Source organism: Macrobrachium rosenbergii, chromosome 52, assembly GCF_040412425.1.
Source record: "Macrobrachium rosenbergii isolate ZJJX-2024 chromosome 52, ASM4041242v1, whole genome shotgun sequence".
Classification (NCBI taxonomy): Eukaryota; Metazoa; Arthropoda; class Malacostraca; order Decapoda; family Palaemonidae; genus Macrobrachium; species Macrobrachium rosenbergii.
In genome coordinates this window covers 16,598,193-16,616,980 of record NC_089792.1, presented here as the reverse complement: position 1 = coordinate 16,616,980, position 18,788 = coordinate 16,598,193, and the positions used below count along the sequence as shown (strand labels likewise).

Sequence of the window (18,788 nt, the reverse complement as noted above, 5' to 3'; positions counted from 1 at the left end):
TAAGATTATAACTGCATGTGATTGTAATGGAAGCAGATTTGAATTATTTAATTAGACCACCTACATTTTAATTTTTTTTCCATGTAAAGTGGAAATTGAAGTAAGATAAAGTTTCAGGTTGTGCACTTAGGAAATAGACAAACCTAAGTGACAGCAATTAGTTCAGCTGGGGCAACCTAAGGGACAGAAATCTGTTTTACTTGAGGTACAAGGGCCACTGTCAAAAACCCGTAGTAACCTCCTTTGTATGTGTTGCCCTGATAAGGAAAACTATGAAAAGGGAGCCAAAATTAGGAAGATTACAGTAGAGCTATTATGAACTGCAAAGGTAGAGTTATTGCTAAAGTATTTATTCATTATTTATATCATGAAACCTGTTTACCTGTGGTATTAAGTTAGTAATTATGATGATGGTTTATATTTTTCATATTGAGTAATATGTGATAATAATGGTAATTAATTAATGGCTAGTGAAAATGTGTTTTTGGAGGTTGCCACTCCAAAGGTCGTGAAGGAATATTAAATTTCATCTTAAATTAATATAATAGAAAAGCATTGGGTGAAGAATTTAAGTCTTGTTTTATTTGAAAGGGGAATGATTTTATACCTTAATGTTTGAAACATGAAAATGCATTTATATTCTTTTCTGCATAAGAGTAATGTGCAAGTCTTTAAATAATCTTTTCAAATCTTTCAGATTGGGAAGTGCTTCGTCTCATTCTTGAGAGAGTGCCTCAGGTCCTACAGAATAGAGCCCTCATTTTGTCTCGTGATGGCAATAACATAAATTATTTTGCGCTAGCTCTGTGTGCCTTAGTAAGTTTTTATTTCCTATTATTTATGCAGTTAAGGATTTCATATCATAGCTTTATATTGTCTTATAGAGTGTGTTATAGGCATTGGAAATACAGAATTTTTTTTGCCCTTTGAAGAGTAAAATGCCCATACGTATATTGTCAGTGTGGATAACTAGAAAAGTATGTTGCTGTTGCCTTTTAGGAGGATCAACACCACCAGTCAAAAAACCATTTGTAATATACTCCTTAACATTGAGTCCTTGTACATTTCAGACTATCATTAATCATATTAGTTTTCATCTTGCACTATTGTGACAAATTTTAGCTTCCTTTGGAATAGTCAGAGTGCTGATTCTTGTTAATTTTGGATTGGATAGCTAGAAATATGTAAGGAATGCATAAGACCATTGACAGACCCTCCACCCCATACTTAATCCTTTGTCACTGGGAGGGGAGGCATCAGGATATGACCACCTATATCTGATCCTCATAATTCTCTCTCTCTCTCTCTCTCTCTCTCTCTCTCTCTGTGTGTGTGGGAAACGTTGTGCATGCCCGTGGTTTAGATTGATTTTAGAGTGTAAATGTGATTATTGAAGTAGGTGACAGTGTTTTGTCTAACCCTGCACAAATTGCTGGGTCCAATTTCAATTGATCAACATTTATAAAGGCACTGGAATCATTTTGTTTTATGGTATAACTCTTGATGTTCTTTTGAATCGTGGGTTAATCTATCATTTAGTGGCTAAGTGGTGGGTATGTGAAAGCACCTGTAACCTGGTAACTGTATATAGCCAACTTGAAATCAAATGACCAGACTGTCTACTTAATTAACATCCTCCATCCTTCCAAGTTAGAGTTAAATGCCTTAATGAACCAGTATGAGGTGGGTCATACGAACCCATTTTTCATGTATAGCCTAGTTGATGTAAAATGGACCCAGTCAAACCTACTTAGAAGGTCTTGAAAGAGAAAGCTTAACCACTCATGCAAGATTCTGCTCCATTGTACTCCTCTTGATCTCTCTCTCTCATGGCTGATGTCAGGAATGCTGCTTCTGAGGATTAATGTAGTGTTTTTCCCAGCTGCTGTGTTTCACCATTCATTTTCTTGCATATTTCATTGTTCATTCACTAGCCCTCATGTTACACATAACCCCATTGTTTCCTATTGTTTAGTGTGTTTGGTATTATAACCATTTTATATGTTAACTGGTGATTTGACTTTTTATCACTACAGTATTACTGTTAGTATTTGCTCTTTCAGGTTTTCAGTTTAGAATACACATATTAGTATGTACTGAATATCTACCATTAATAAGAAACTACAATAGATGTGTTTGCTTGTTGGGTACAAATTTACAGTAGAATCTTTAAATTGTTCAAGTTTATGTGAAAGCCATTACTCATAATTAGCCAACAAGGAACTACATTTCACCTTGTGACGTGGATGGTTGTTTAGTTCAGATGAGACCTCAAAAAGCCAAGGTCATTGGGTATCCCTAGCCTTTTGGAGAACCTTTTTGATTTCACAGGTAATGAGGGGAGAGGCCTGGCAGAGCTAGACTACAGTCACATCACTTTACCATAGGAATGTTGCCCACAAGTTCTTGGACCCTTTCCTTAGGACCTGTGGTGGCTGCTCAATAGGTTTTGTAGTCTACAAGCTCCTTTCCAATAAAAGCTTCTTGCTTAGGGTGCTGAGAGGGCTTAAGGCAGAAGGTTGAAAGGGGGTCTGACTGGCTTCTCTTTCTCCTTCCTTCCTCTATAAGTTTTTGTGCTTGACAGACCACAGTGCAGGTAGACTTCACTGTTGAGCGTCCTATCTTGAGCTTTGCCTCAAAAGGCGCAGTTCCTCTACTTTGCCCTTTTATCAAGGGGGCTGGGGATGGTGCTGTGGCAAAGCTATCATCAGACCCCATCAGTTTATGATTGGCCTTGTGACTTCGAGCAGCACCTGGTTCTCCAAAGTTTTCCTGGTGTTAAAGTACAGACACGGTCTCACTGTGGCTCGGGGTTGTGATTCGGTTCTTTCAATCTTGTATCCGCATGTCAGATTGTATAGGAGGTTATATGGTAATTGGTCCCTTGCTTATTATCATGACTGGGAATATGTGTTTCTGGGTGGAAATTCAACTTTCCAGTAGTTTAGACTATCTTCTCAACTAAGGAATGAGTCTCCTACATGAAAACGAAGCATTTTTTGTTTGCTTTCTAAACCACTCAATATAGCACTTACTAATAAACAATAATGAGATCATATACTAAAAACAATAATGAAACCATATGATGTGGACAGAAAAACATTTCTACCTCTTGCTTTATTAATAATTTTTTGTTACAGGTTACTGACAAGAATTTGGGTTTGCCAGAATCTTTGCGCAACACACCAGCAAAGTTTACAAGGTCCGACTTTCAAAGCTACGTTTTTCCTGTTCTTGGAAATTTGGCTTCTTACCATAAGTATTTGGAGGCTCCCGTTCAGCAGAAGGTAAGAAATGGTGAATGTTTTGAAAGTTACTTTGGTGATGGTTATAAAAAACAACTTTATGGGAACATTGTGAAAAGTTTTTGAATGGGGTCAAATTCTTTGTTTTAAGGAAATTCACTACTGTAGAACTGCTCTAACAATTTAAGAAATTTTTTTTATTATAGTTTTTCTTTTGGCAAGATCAAGGCATAAAATAACATCCATCACATTCAGTGTAGCATTTTAGAAATTAAATTTTCCAAACACTTGGCAGTGACAGTGGTTAAACTTGAAAGACTAAATGTCCTAAGTACAACAGAATTTCTTAGGTATGTATAGATATAGTAGTAACAATAGCAGTTGTCAAAGTACACCTGGGCAGTGATACAAACTAAAGAGTTTTGAGTAACCTTATTCTTGGTTCAGTTGAGCCTTGGCTTGAGGTATTCAGGTGTGCATGTAAGGCACTAATTTTGAAACCAGTCATCTTTCATTGTTGAAATTAAGTTGTAATAAGCTGCTTCCAAGAAGTTCATTGTTTTTATATAAGTAACTTACCAAGTAACTACATTGCTATTAGGTTCTAACTATTGTGGCAGCTTAAATTTCGAAATTCACGGTAGCACTTCTGTTGTTTTGGTATAGGTAACTCGCCCTGCCCGCTTTCGGGGAAGAATAGGTATAATGCAGCTGAAGAGCTCGATTCGATTTTGCCCATCAACAACTGATCATCGGTTGTTTGAGCAGTTTTTGTTTTGAGTTTGTTTCACTGGATGGTTGTGGCTATCGCTATCTTTGGTGAAGTATTCTTTCCTTTTGGTAGCATTTGTGCTAATTACAATTAGCTTAGCTAGATTTGACTTTTTTCCTGATTGTGACTTTTGATTATGTCGACTCTAGTTCGACTAGTATCCGGTTTTGCAGCAAAGGCTGCAATACCAGACTGACGTCAGCCAAGTACGACTAGCATACTATTTGCTGTCATTGCAGAGGGCAAATTTGTTCCTCTGATCTAACATGGGAAGAGTATTGGGATTGGGATCAGGGGAATGGAAGACTTTGAATACACATCTTGACAAACTGTCCAAAAGGAGCTATCTTTCGTATGGTAATAGGGCTCCTTCTGGGCGTTTTCCTCCTCCCAAGATTTTGATTGATTCTGTCGCAGGTCATCGTTTTCTCTGCCAAGAACTTCTTCAGAACTGGACCATTTAGTTCGGGACATATTCAAGGTTTTCCAAATCTTCAGTTTCTTTGACTGGACTGTAGGCGCATAAGCTAAGAAGATTGAAGACTTTGCTACTCTTTAAGAGGATTTTTCTTCGGACTGGCTGGGAGTCTTCTCGTGCAGATAAGGCAATTATGGATGGCTCCCAAGAACTGGCTGCCTTATTTACTGTGGGAGTTCTCAAGAAAAGGGAGCAATGGTGTTCTTTACCACAAAAGGGGTAACTTCCTCCCAAAGGTCAGCTCTTCTTTTTACACCCATGGACCACTTTAGTTTGTTTCTTCATGCTACAGTGGAACACATAGCAGCAGAGTTGAAGAAGTCCACTCAAGATCTGCTGGCACAGTCCACCAAGTGCCCCAAGGAGTCTGTGGTCCTACGGTCTCCTTTAGTGCAAGGACAGTTTCCCAGCTTCAACAGCAGCCCTTTCAGGTGGCAGAGCAAAGTTTCAGCCCCGCTCGTGCACGGACCTTCAGTCAGTTCGACCCATCAAGAAGTCATCTGCTATGCCCTCCTCTCGCAAGTGAGGATCCTGTCCTCTGTGTTCCTATGAGAGCCAGGCTTCTCCATTTCTGGGGCAAATGGGAAGCCAGAAATGTAGAGCCATGGGTCTTGGAAGTCCTCAGAGAGGGCTATTCCATCCTATTCAGGGAGAAACCTTTAGTGTCATCTCCCATTAGCTTGACAGCCTACTCATTAGGCTTGGAGAGGTTTTTGACCTTGTCAGAAGTGGTCTCTTTCCTGCTCAGGAAGAGAGCTGTAGAGGTGGTCGAAGACATAAGCACAGAAAGTTTCTACAACCATCTTGTTTGTCATCCCCAGCCATTGGGAGGTTGGAGGCCTGTCCTGGATGTCAGCACTCTGAATTTCTTTGTTCAGACAACAAAACTCTGGATAGAAATGAACCATTCAGTCCTGTCATCCATTTGCCAGGGAGATTGGATGGTGACCATTGATAAGCAGGACACATACTTCCATGTCCCAGTACATCCAGACTCCAGGAAGTACCTAAGGATCGTGTTCCAGGGCAGAGTTTTCCAGTTTTGGGCTCTGTGCTTCAACCTCTCCACAGCTCCTCAAGTATTCACATGTGTTCTTGCCCCTCTGACGAAGTGGCTCCATCTCATGGGGATCAATGTCTGCCTATATTTGGACGATTGGCTCCTATGCTCCCCCTCAAGAGCAAGATGCCTGGAGGACCTTCAGAAGACACTTCTCCATGCCCAAGAATTGGGCCTTTTAATCAACGTGAAGAAGTCACAGTTAGTCCCGACTCTATCAATTCTCTATTTAGGGATGAGGATCGACTCTGAGTTTTCTGGCTTTTCCATCCCACAAAAAAGCCCAATCCTGCCTCTGGACAGTACGAAACTTCTTTTCTCTCCCGTCCTGCTCAGCCAACAAAAGGATGAGTCTACTGGGCACGCTCTTATCCTTCAAGAAGTTTGTACCTGTAGAAAGACTCCATACAAGAGTATTACAATTCTTTCTAAAGGCCAGTTGGTACAGGAAGACCCTTCCAGACTCTTTTGTTCTCCCCATCACGCCTGAGATCAAGGAGAACCTTTGGTAGTGGCTTGCAGAAGGAAATTTTTTAATAGGGAAGTTGCTGCATCCTCTGAGCCCCAACCTAACCTTATACTCAGATGCATCGGATCAGGGTTGGGGGGCTCTTGTAGAGAATATGGACATTTGAGGAGCATGGTTTCAGGACAAGAGAAAGCTCCACATCAATGTAAAGGAGCTGAAGGCAGTGCATTTGGCCCTCCAGTTTTTTGCAGCAATGACATTTGACAAAACAGTTGCGGTCCATTCAGACAATATGACCACACTGGCTTACATCAAGAACCAGGAAAGTACTCACTCCTCCCTTTACAAAGTGGCCAAGGATCTCCTCTGGGCGCAGGACATTCGCACCAGGATTGTCGTATGCTTCATGCAGAGCAAATTAAACGTCCTAGCGGACGAGTTAAGTCACTGCAGACAGGTTCTACCTACAGAATGGATACTGAAATTGCAGGTGTGCACTGACCTGTGGAAATGGTGGGGAAAGCTGTTTGCAACATCGAGGAATCATTGCCTTCCCTTGTATTGTTCTCCAGCCCCAAACCCGCTGACATGGCCAACAGATGCAATGCTCCAGGACTGGTTGAACCGAGATGTGTACACCTTCCCACTGTTCAGTATGGTGAGAGAAGTCATAAACAAGTTTCTCTCCCACAGCAACACGTCACTGACCCTTGTGGCTCCATTTTGGCTGCAGGAGGAGTGGTTTGACATCTCTTCTAAAACCTCTTTAGCAAAAATCACAGACTGTCTGCTTTTCCTGAGGTCTTCTCAAGGCTTAGCTACATCTACTTTCAGAGGTTACAGAGCTATGCTAAATTCAGTTTTTAGGCATAGAGGTTTGGATCTGTCTGCAAGTCAAGACGTTAGTGACCTGATTGTCTTTGGACTCTTCAAAGCAAGAGAAGACAACTTTGGTATCCTGAAACCTAGATGTTGTCCTTAAATGGCTTTTGGGCCCTCCATATGGGCCCCTTCACTCCTTATCTCTTAGGGATTTAACTAGAAAACCCCTCTTTCTGGTTGCTTTGGCTACTGCCAAGAGGATTAGTGAAATGCAGGCCTTTGATAAGAAAGTTGGATTTTCACAGGGAGATGAGGTCTGCTTGTTCGCTCTCGGGTCTTTAGCTAAGAACGAAACTCTGTCCAATCCCTGGCCCCGTTCGTTCACTATCAAGAACTTGATAAGCATCCTTGGACCAACAGACCAAGAGAGAGCTCTCTGTCCAGTAAGAGTATTAAAGCATTATCTCAAGAGGACTAAGAGGATCAGAGGCCCTTCTCATGACCTCTGGTGCTTGGTCAAGAACCCCTCCTGTCTGCTGTCTGCTGTCCAAGAATGCTTTGGCTTTCTTCTTTAGGGATGTAATCTCTGAGTCACACTCGGAAATTCGAGAGGATGACTTTCCCATTTGTAATCAAAGCCCACGAGATAAGAGCAGTCACCACTTTGGTGGCCCTCAAGCGTAACTTACCGTTACCCACGATCCTTCAATCTACTTTTGAAGGTGTACTTCAGTGTTTGTATCATTCCTGATGTAGATTTAGTATATCTCCTTGCAGTACCTTAGGTCCGTTATCCGTGGCTGGCATGGTATTTGGGGATACTGTGTACCTGGAGTACCCACCAGTCAATGTGTTTTAATGGATGGGTAGTGGTTATTTTATTTCATGTGATGTGTAGGTAACATAGTTATCTGGTTTTTGTGGTACAGTAAACCCCCCATATTCGCGTTCTCATTATTCGTGAATTTCTCTGTGGAACATATATGCGCATTATTCACTAAAAATTCGCCCATTTGCAGTATTTTTCACAGAAATATTCGCAAATTATTGTATTTTCATATTTTCATGAATAAATGCACTTTTTGTGATGAAACTTAAAATACTCGGGTATCCAGGTAGTGCTAGAGCTATGATAATTCGAACTGAGTTAAATACGGCGAAATAAACTTAGCACGTAATCGAATTCCACACCAAAACATTGATTGCTATGATTGCAATTTATAATAGAAAAGTAATATAAGAATATCTACAATATTATTGGATACAGTGAAGTAAATCATAACATTTTAAAAGATCCATGGAAAAGATGCATATTTGTTATGTTGATGATTGTATAATGATTTTATGTGAATAATAGAGTACAGTATAATGTAGGCTAGTCTACTGTATATGTGTAGGCTAAGCCAATTCTTTTTTGTTATTCAATTTCTCTTTGTATTGAATTATCATAAGTCACTCTGCATGAACCTCCAGAATTAGCTGATATTAATAATTACTATACCGTGTATGAATACCCTAGTGTAGGCGTGGCTATATTCGAGATACGTTTCTTCCAACAAACGATGGGGTTTTAGGAACCTAACCCCATCATAAGTAGGATAATACCTGTATAAGCATTTTTAGTGTTTTTATGTGTGTTTGAACTATCAAAATAGGCAGTTCTAAGTGTTTTTAGAAGGGTTCTAAGTATTCACGGATTTTAGCTATTTGTAGGGGGATTATGGTAAGCATCCCCCACAAATACGGGGAGTTTACTGAACTGTGCCCAGGTCAAGGGCACTTGTTTTTATATTGTAATACTTTGGCAGCCATTGGAGTACTCCTTGGCTGCAAAGCTCCCACTGAAGTAGAGGTGCCCATGGCTTTACCACCATGGCCGGTTGAGATGAGCACCGACCAGAGGCAGTATCTTCCTGCTATAGCTCTCTCACCAGGCAAGGTTACAACAAGCATTTCACCAATGCTAGCTACCTTTCTATTTCAAATTCATCTCCATTACTGAGTGTTTTTGAGTAGTGTATGTCCATATATCCCACCTCCTGTCAATGTGGGATTCAGCTATGTAGTTACTTGGTAAGTTACTTATTTTATTATAAAAATGTCATTTTTGTTGAATACTAAAGCAGCAAGGAGTTATGTACTTTGTAGTGGCTTGTAATCTGTGTGACAGCTTTTTATTTTGGTATGTAATATAGGGCTTAGTTTTTCTAATCTTTACAGGCATTATGACTATCACACACTCATCTACAACTTTATATGAAAATTTGATGAGAGAATTTTTGTTCTCAAATCCTGCATGTTGTGACACTGGGACTTTCAAATGATCTTGTTTCATAAGCTCAGAAATTGCTACATGCTCATGTTATAAAATGTTGAAGCACTAGTATTTGATGAAGATATCAAATGGATTGAGAATTATGTTACACTAAAAGTCAGAAGCAAATTGATCCGTGTTTTCAGAACTTCAGTATTATGTTTGATCTGTGACACACACTTGAACTAAAAAGCACACATCAAGGCGCAAAACCCAAATACCAAAATAAGTTAAACTTCATAAACAGTTATCACATACAAGTCAGGAAGTTGACAGATAGCTTCATTGTTACTCTACTAAGCACCTGTTCTGTCTGTTTCAGACTATAAAGTCAAATATATGGCATGGGATGAGACTGCTCATTAAAGAAAACTAAGTCCAGTTCACAAGGAAGGACTTAGAAATGCACTGGGATACTCAGTTCCACCAGCTGCATTGTGCCATCTTTTTACATTATTTTCATTTTATCTCTTCTTGCTTAGCTGTGTCCAACTACTATAACTTTGCCATGTACCCATATCAACCTGTTAGTTTGCAAATCTCTTAGACAGTCATTACAGGAGTCTTGGAAATTTAATTCAAAGGTGTGATTAGTCATAATAACAATCATTTATCATAGTAATCATGTAGCAAAGTTCATTGTTAGTCAGTTACAGTATGTCTTCTCTTTACCTTCAGGTCATCAAATGCTTAGAGTTAGGAGTTCTAAGTCGCTGTGCTGGACCACTGTGTGTTAGTGCTCTTACTCTATGCGTGCTAGAGATGAGAGATTCTATGATCAAGCTGCTGCGGGAGGTTATGTTGAATCTCTCCAAAATTACCGCAACTGTCCAGAATGCTCAACCTATTTTAGAGTTTTTGTCAAGTAAGTTTTTCAAATTTTTTTTACTAGAATAAAATATTATTTTATATTGCTTGGCAATGATAGGAACTAGATACAGGAGTTCATTCCACCACTGATTTCAGCATACAAGTTGAGTTGTGTGTGACACTTGTATTTGAAGACTTCAGTGGGCTGTATATTATTGAAGTTATTTTTGAATTGTGTAAAATCTGGATATATTCATAATAATGTCATTAGAAGAAAGTTTTATAACTGAAATAATTATCTGCTTTGTTGAGTTTATTCTGAAATTCTATAAACTTTGGCTTTATGGATTAGGGCTGTTGAACGAATTACCATGCCATCTTTTTATGAAATTAGTATTTATTTAATACCAAATTTTTTCAGCTTTACTTCACTTGCCAAAGGTGTATGCTAGCTTTGTGTCAGACCAGTACATGTCCATCTTTGCTATTGCCATCCCCTACACAAACCCATTCAAGTTTAACCATTATATTGTATCGCTGGCATACCATGTGATTGCCATGTGGTTTTTGAAGTGTCGCCTGCCTTTCAGAAGACACTTTGTTCCTTTCATTTCTAAGGTAAGTAAGGAGCTGTGTTTATTAATTTTATGTTAAGTGAGATATGGAAATATTTTTATATCTATTTAAACACAAACATCAGGTGTTTGAAAGTTTTAAACTGTTTTAAGGGTTCTTAACATATTTGAAATTTTAAGGATTTACTGGATCTTAATTTGTTTGTGCAGTATATTTATATGCTTGTTTTATTTTCATACTTTATCAGAATCTGAATATGATACTAGCTAATGAGGAGGCAGCAACTAGGAGGCGTAGTGCAAGTGCTAGTGAACAGGTAAATAAACAATTTTAGTATAATTTTAGCAGTTATATTTGACCTTTAATACTTAAGCCATATTGAATGTAATGCTTATTTAACCTTTAATGTATTAAATAAAATATTACTCATTAAAGTATACTGTACAGTGTCTCCTTTCATTTAAAGTTCATCAGTATGATATAAGTATTGCAGTAAACCCCCGTATATGCGGTCTCAATATTTGCTGACTCACGTATTTGCGGATTTCTATGTGAAACATATTTACCCATTATTCGTGGAAAATTCGCCCATTCGCAGTATTTTTCACTGAGAAATATTCACTAATTACTGTATTTTCATATAATTTCAATGAATAAGTGCACTTTTTGTGATAAAACTATTAAAATACTCAGGTATAAGCATTTTTAAAGTTTTTTTTGTGCTTAAACTATCAAAATAGGCAGTTCTAAGTGTTTTTAGAGGGGTTTTAAGTATTCGCGGGGGTGGGGTACACATCCCAAATGAAATTTCTGTACCTGCATAAAAGTGAATGGTAAAAAAAAAATATGAACCAGGTTATTTATGCACATGCTGGGGTGTGTATGAGATATAGTTAAGTACAGGCAAATTGAATATCAGTAGTAATTCTACTCTATACTTTATAATTTTTTTCAAAGAGAGAAAGAGGTGATTATTACTATTATTATTATGCAGTAGTTTCATGGGACATCAGAGTCAGATTGCTAACCCTTTATAGGGTTCTCCTGGAGGAGTTCGAAAATAAGAATAAGGTAACAATGTTAAACAGGTAAGTTACATGTAGCTGAGGCTGAAAGGATGCTGCGGATACTTCAGATAACCTTTAGTAATGTCTGGCACCTACCAGTGTAGGTTGGATTTAGTGAGGAGAGAGAGAGAGATATGTATAAATATACTGCTGTAAATTGATGTTTTGTTTGGCACAAATATCAAGCCAGTCATTTTGCCTAATCGATGTACAGTATGTGTATTCATCCCTGATGATGTTTATAGTTTTGTCTCTTCTTAATTTAGTAATGTACAATTGATTCTCTTTATATTATTGTGGATCGTTATTTATCACTTATCTGTATGTTTGTTTGACTAGTGCTATGAGAATCAGGAACTCTGAACCGGTTAGTTAGTTATAAATGATTTGTTTAACCAGAACTCTGAACCAGTACGGAGTGTGGTTAGGCCACCTGTTATTAATCATATTCTGTACTCTTCTGTTTGTCTATTCAGTTAAAAGAAAAATTTTACAATTCTATGTTTCATTCAGTGATATTTTTCTGCTTTTCATTAAATAACTTTTGAATTTTAAATTAACTTGTATTCTGCTGATTCAAGAATTCTTAGTACAACACATAATCAGTTTTTCATTTTTCTGAAGGTGGTTATGTTAGTTATGCTAAGAGGTATTAATAGATTCTGTGGTGTGGTTTTGTACATAAGTTTTTAATGTGGAATAAATGGAAAATAAATAAAGCCTTCAAGATTTCAAATATTTTGTTGGGGAATTTTTGTTTATTGTATACAGTTATAATTTCTCCTACAGTAATTCATGTGAAGAAAATTAATAGATGTCTTTACGAACCTTAAACCACACTAGCAGAGATTCTCACATGCACACAGATACACACACACCCAGTTCTTGGGTGTTTAATGTAATGCATTTTACTGTAACGGAAGTTGTGACGTTGACTAATTCAAAGAGAAGTGAAAATGGATTTAGATCCAAGAAAATGGATTCTTTAAGATTTTATTTTAATTTTTAGAATCAGCAACTATAATATTTTGAGCACAAAGCAGGGCAAGTATTTCCATTTCAAGCATTTGTTTTAAATAGTTATAAAATAAACACAATGAATGACAACATTCTTAGGTAAAGCTGCTCTCTATATTAGTTCTTTTGAAATATTTCCTTTCCCGTAAGAAGTCACCAATTTAGATGGTCGTTTTGAACTGTCACCTAATCATACAAAAACAAATCAGTTTTAAAGCACACACTAATAATATTGCTATACTCCCATAAGCAATTGTGTGAGCTTTGGAACACTCTAGAATCTTAAGGGATAGTAGAAAAAAATTTGTTAAGTAACATTTTTTAATTGCAATAGAATAGGTAAGTGATACTAGTTTCAGAGAATTTTAATCCAACAGGTTCATTTTATGTGTTTTCAAAGGAAGTAATTACTCTTGTCACTAAAAATTTACAGGCTATACTCCTTGCCAGAGCAAGAATGACTCGGTCAATGTCATTTTCCCACAAACGGCTTGAGGAAATGGTAAAGAAAGAAAGGCATATTCTCTCCATAGTTGTGCACTGTATTGGTTGATTTGTGAATTATTTCCATTGGCAATAAAGTTCCTGAGTTAATGATCATAATGTCTGCATTCCATCAGATTAATTTTATTCTGAAAATAGGAGTGAATTGTATTCTGTCAAGTTACTAGAAGTTTCATATCACAAAGCATATAAATTATTTTTTACCCTAATCTCTCTCTCTCTCTCTCTCACTCTCTCTCTCTCTCTCTCTCTCTCTCTCTCTCTCTCTCTCTCTCTCTCTCTCATATTTATTTTTGTCAAGCATATTTACAAAATATTTATTCTATGTACAAGTCATTTATCTAGAACTGAATGTTACAAATTTCATTAACTTTTTCCAAATGAGGGAACTTCGTTGTTCCTTAAAACATTTTACATTATTTGTCTATGATGTAGCCATGATCATGCTGCTGAAAGTCCCTTTTGGTTCCTTCAGTTTATCAGGAGGATAATATTAAAATGTCTTTCTTTTTTTATCTGTCCATTTTAGCAACTTCATAGTTTAAGATCTTACACTCAAAACAAACTGGCTGTGACTCATTCATGCCAGACAGAGATTAACAAAGATTTGACCGTTAGCAAGCACAGTATCAAGTGGATTATGAGATTTTTTTCACTATTTTTGTGAATTTTATTGTGAATGATGATTAGCTGCAGTATTTCTGGATGACTTAAAATACAGATACAGGAGGAGATTGTCAGTAACCTTAACTTGTAAGTCAGTTAGCTACTCTGGGAACTAAGGAAGAATTACGAGGGATGCTGTGGAAGAGGGAGTGGAGAAGGGAGAAAATGCTCCAATGAACTCTGGAGGAAAAGAAAAGTACCAGTGGGTATCAAGACATTATAGGAAACAATGTTCTAAAACACCTTAACATATGATTTCTACAGGGCTTTGGCATATAGTGATTACTGTCACATATCTCATATAGGTTTTTAACTTGTAGCCCCACAATGTGCTTTGTGAAGCACACTGAAGCAATACCTAAAGATTCATTGCAGCATTACTGTCCAACCTTAAACTCCTGCCAATTTCAGGAGTGTAGACATGCCTTTTTAAACTACATTACAATGATCATATTTTATCCATTTGTATAGCCGAACCCAGTTGTGATAGAGATCAGTGCAGTAACACAAGTGGAAAGGTTTGATTGAGAATTGCCTGAAAGACTGTGCTAGAAGTACAGTTGCAAAGTTATGGAACAGGTTAATTTACTAATAACAGATTCATCCAAAGTAAAAAAAAAAAAAAATTCAAGTTCAGAATATTTTAATGATATCTAAATATTAAGGTTTTACTTGGCAGAGGATTGTGTAATAATGAGAATTTTTCCAAGCTAAGCACTGCTGCTTTACAGTGGTAATTGGAAGCTTAGAGGTAGCTCAAAACAAATCAATGGAATATGCTCTAGATGGCTTTTATCTTTTCAATTTATTAGGCATATTTGTAGCTTCAGTTTCTATTTTCTTTTACATAGATACATAGTTTACAGGAATTCCTCACTTAATCTTATTTCTAGAAATAGTAAAAAATATTCTGCATATAATTATTTTCTAGACTGGTAAGTAACTTTTGTAGCTGGCCCTTACTACTATCCCAGGGAATTCCCATGTACAGTATGAGTGAATTTAGTAACTTTCATTACCTGTGTTAGAAATAGGGTTAGAACAAGAACAAGACAAGTTGAGCTAGACATCATTTGTATGCAGAAATAATGTCCATAAGTGTTCATTCTTTTCAGAAATATGCTTGCACTGTAAATTGTGCTGATAAATGTAGGTACAACATCAACAAAAGTATAAAGAAATATTTTAAAACAAGGCAGTTAACACAAATAAGATGCATTGGCAGTAGACTTTCCCAGACACCCCAAACCACCATACCAAGAAAGTGAGGTATTAGAGTAAAGATTACCTGGTAAGTTTGTTTTAATAGGAAAATGTGATTAGTTGCAATGAAATTTATGCACATTGACTCAGGAATTTTAATTGGTGCTTGTATGAGAATGGGTTTAAGTGACACTTAGGCTTCCTTCTAGTCCTGATTTATCTGGATTGGTATTTTAGAAACAAATATTTTTTCAAAGTATGACTCATCTCCTGTTATTTAGTGTATTGTCCATTATCAGTAATTCATTTAAAGCCATTTGATGTTTGGTTTTACATTGTATTTGTTTTGGACTTAACTGCCAACTACTCTTAAATGTTGCATATCAGGTAATATTCATACATTTGTTTTTCTTCCCATGAAGCATTTTCAGGCCTGTTTGACCAGCTATTCTCATGATATATGAATATTTTATCATGATTTTGATGAGTATAAGTTCAAGATTTCAGCAAAGGATACCTCAAAATTACTGTATTGAAGGCTTAGGTTGTATGCCATTTAGGGACTTCAATCACATCTCAAGGAAGATGTAGAAAACTAATGTTTTGCTGAGAGTTAGTTGTCCTAAGGATGATGTGTAAACAAATTTGATCCAGAAATGTAAGTGGACGAAATCTGTTGAACAAGATAGAACTTGAGATCTGAAATGTCTGTTGTCTCTCAGCCTGACATAAGAATCCTTGAAGAAATCCTTTAGCATATGGGCAGTAGGAACCTGGCATGCTGGCTACTCACCAGTACATTCTCTCATTGTTGCTTACCAAGTGAAGATATGCAGCCCAGCCCATATGTGCAAGTTGAAAATACTTCTTTCTTTGGCCTTCTGCATTTTGTGGTTAGGTTGTTTGAAGGTTACGCACTATTATTTCACTTCGCACTTGTGTCATGGAATTAGGTTAGCATTGCTCCTTGTGGGTGGCAGTGCTCATTGTGTTAGAACTGTATTGCCCCTTGGCCTCTAACCTCTTTATACCATTTTTCTTGTGTGCTAGTTAGGGAGCTTCCTTCTGTTTTATAACATATTAGTTTTGTTGCTGTCGTTGCTAGCTGTGATGTATATAAACTTGATTTAGTCCTGATAGGTTATTACAGTGTTCTTTTAAAGTAAAATTGAATTTATTAAATTTTCTGTTATTCAAAACTCTCTAGCAACTGGAAATGTAATAAATAATGAAATTGTTCTATACTGTACTCTTTTCAAACTTTCTTGTTGAAATTTTTGCCACAGAGCTTGCCAACTGTCTACCATTTCTGTGCTTGCACAGTAGTAACAATATTGAAAGTTGCATTAAACAGTTATGAAGAGTTTCTTGTTTTATCCACTAAAATTAGGCAGAGCTTTCCAATAGGCTTAGTAGCCATCATAACTTATGTTAAAATGTATTGCCTAAGCTTTAGTTTAATGACTGTTCAAGACATCAAGACTTGGTACTGACACCAAGTCAAAAGGTACTTTTAATTTGTCAAATAGCCTTGTGACTAATGCAGTGTGTTTGTTAGCCATGGTCACATTTTTTCAAATCTTAGACCCACCAATAGATTCAGTACTTGAAGTACTAGGCTAGGATTATTTTAACCAGTTTGATTGCATTGTGAAGTACATTATTCATATAATAATTTCCTTTCAAGTACATAATGCTTAAAGTTAATTGAATATAGTCATTCCACAAATACAGAGGCTATACGTACATTAGTTAGCTTAGCTTGTGATAGGCTGTGGTGTATATTGAAATTTATCATACCATTTGCCTAATTCTAACTATAGTATATATCATTCAGAAAAAAATTACTCAGTATCTATTGAATCAAAATATAAATTTGCTTGAAAAAATCAATTTATATACTATTCAAAATAATCCCAATTTCTGTAGTTATCTTCCCTCTTTTCAAGTCCCCAGTTGTTCAGAAGATAGGAACTTGACTGTGGTTTGTTTATTGCTATGTATGATAGTAGTTTGAAAACTTTTAGTCTTCTGCTCTACAGTATAACTATTATCTTTGGGTTGCCTATTTTTTGTTGCTGTCATCCTTACCTACTGTTGGCTGGTAGACCACGCTATTATTTAACCTTTCAGGAAATTTCTTTTCTGCTTCCAGACACCTTCTGCACCTGCTTTTTTAGGTGTCCTTACCCATATTCCCTGTTTATTAATACTATTGTCCTCATGCTGTAGATCATGGTCTCTAATATGGATATTGTTTTTGCTGTTTTCTTCTCTTGACCAATTGTCTTGGGGTACTGATCTCTCAGAAGCTGACAGGGCAGCATGTAGCACCCACTGAGTTCACTACTTGGACCTGTTGGTTCACTGAATTGATAGTGTAAGAGCCTAACCATTACTACTGCAATGGTTAGCTTGAAAAATTATATGTGGTTCATAAATTGTCCAAAGCCTATTTCATTTACCATTGCTAAATATTTCTGATTGAAAGATTACTGCCTTTGGGCCCTGCATCACGTGATTTAGGAAATTGTTACAGATACTGGACAGTTGAAAGACCCATCCAAACTACACATCCATTCAAGTAAGGTCCCCATTGTCACTTTACTACCAGCATTGAACTAGTAAGAAGGGGAAGTTAATTTCATTCCTCTTGCAAAATAGGCCTAAGTTTTAATTCTGTTTGATGACACACTAGTGTCTCTTATGCAGATTTACTGAATGGGTCACATCCAAAAACAGTGTGAGTAGAACTACGAAGGGTTTTCCCTTGAGGCTGGCTGATCCGATAGCCAAAATAGTTCCCTTGTCCAGAAATGAGTTTTTGCCATTATATATCACTGTTTTTTGAGGGAACTACTATATGACCTGAGAGGTTACTCATAATTTCATATTCTTTCTAGCAACCATTTTCATGGCAGTTGGTACTACAGTACAGTGTGCATCTGACACCCATCTTTGAAGTGCTTTGCAGTTCTTGGAAAGAATCTTCTAAATAACTGCCGACTTTATAAAAAAATATTTTGCCATGTATGCAACTGGATCTGTCATAATTGCTTTTCCTCAAACTGTGACTTAATTTTTGTTGCTGAGATAGCCATTTTAGGTGCAAACAGTTGGTTATGATTATACTCTAGAATTTCTTCACTCATTGTTCTGCTTAAGGGAGAGTATTCTAGCCCAGTAATGGGAAGTACAAGTTAATTTAAGTATGATTTAAATTTTGGCATTGTTAAGTGGTGTTGTACAATGAAAACTAATGGTGTAAAGGAAGTAGATAATTAACATGTGGGTTAATTGATATGGATAATTAACAAAAAATATGGTAGAATTCCCTAGTTGTACATGATATTAAGAATTGTAATTTTAGTAAGCATTGTCTGATTTTTGGGTAAAGTATGTTGTTGGTGAACTGCACAAATTTTTTTGAGATTTATTGCACTTGGTTTTGCTTGATTTTGTGTACTGTACTCTGATTTTTACTTTGTTTAATAATGTACTCTGTATATTGAAGGCTGTTTCAGAAGTAAATGGAACAGATTATATTGTGTGACATGATAGTTTATTGCTGATATCAGTAAACTGCAGGTTTCCTGATCTTATAAATCATGTACTGTTGATGTTTTAACAGGGTCGAGGAAAAGGGGACATTGATATGATACAATTTCATAATGATTTACGTGAAACCTGCGTAGATTTGATGGCACGTTACACCTTTGCTTCCTGTGCTCCTCTTCCGAAAAGGTAAGAGATAATTATGATTTCCTTCGCCAGCCATAATCTCA

At 36.8% G+C, this 18,788-nt stretch overlaps 1 protein-coding gene across 1 annotated transcript in view; it reads left to right on the top strand.

Moving 5' to 3' along the window:
- Positions 1-18,788, top strand: part of gig (tuberin) — a 103,938-nt gene that overhangs the window by 30,100 nt on the left and 55,050 nt on the right. Inside the window, exons 14-20 of the mRNA XM_067095929.1 lie at positions 698-816; positions 3,141-3,287; positions 9,839-10,025; positions 10,392-10,588; positions 10,794-10,862; positions 13,064-13,132; positions 18,635-18,747. Coding sequence (XP_066952030.1) covers positions 698-816; positions 3,141-3,287; positions 9,839-10,025; positions 10,392-10,588; positions 10,794-10,862; positions 13,064-13,132; positions 18,635-18,747 — 901 coding nt within the window. The remainder of the gene's footprint in view (positions 1-697; positions 817-3,140; positions 3,288-9,838; positions 10,026-10,391; positions 10,589-10,793; positions 10,863-13,063; positions 13,133-18,634; positions 18,748-18,788) is intronic.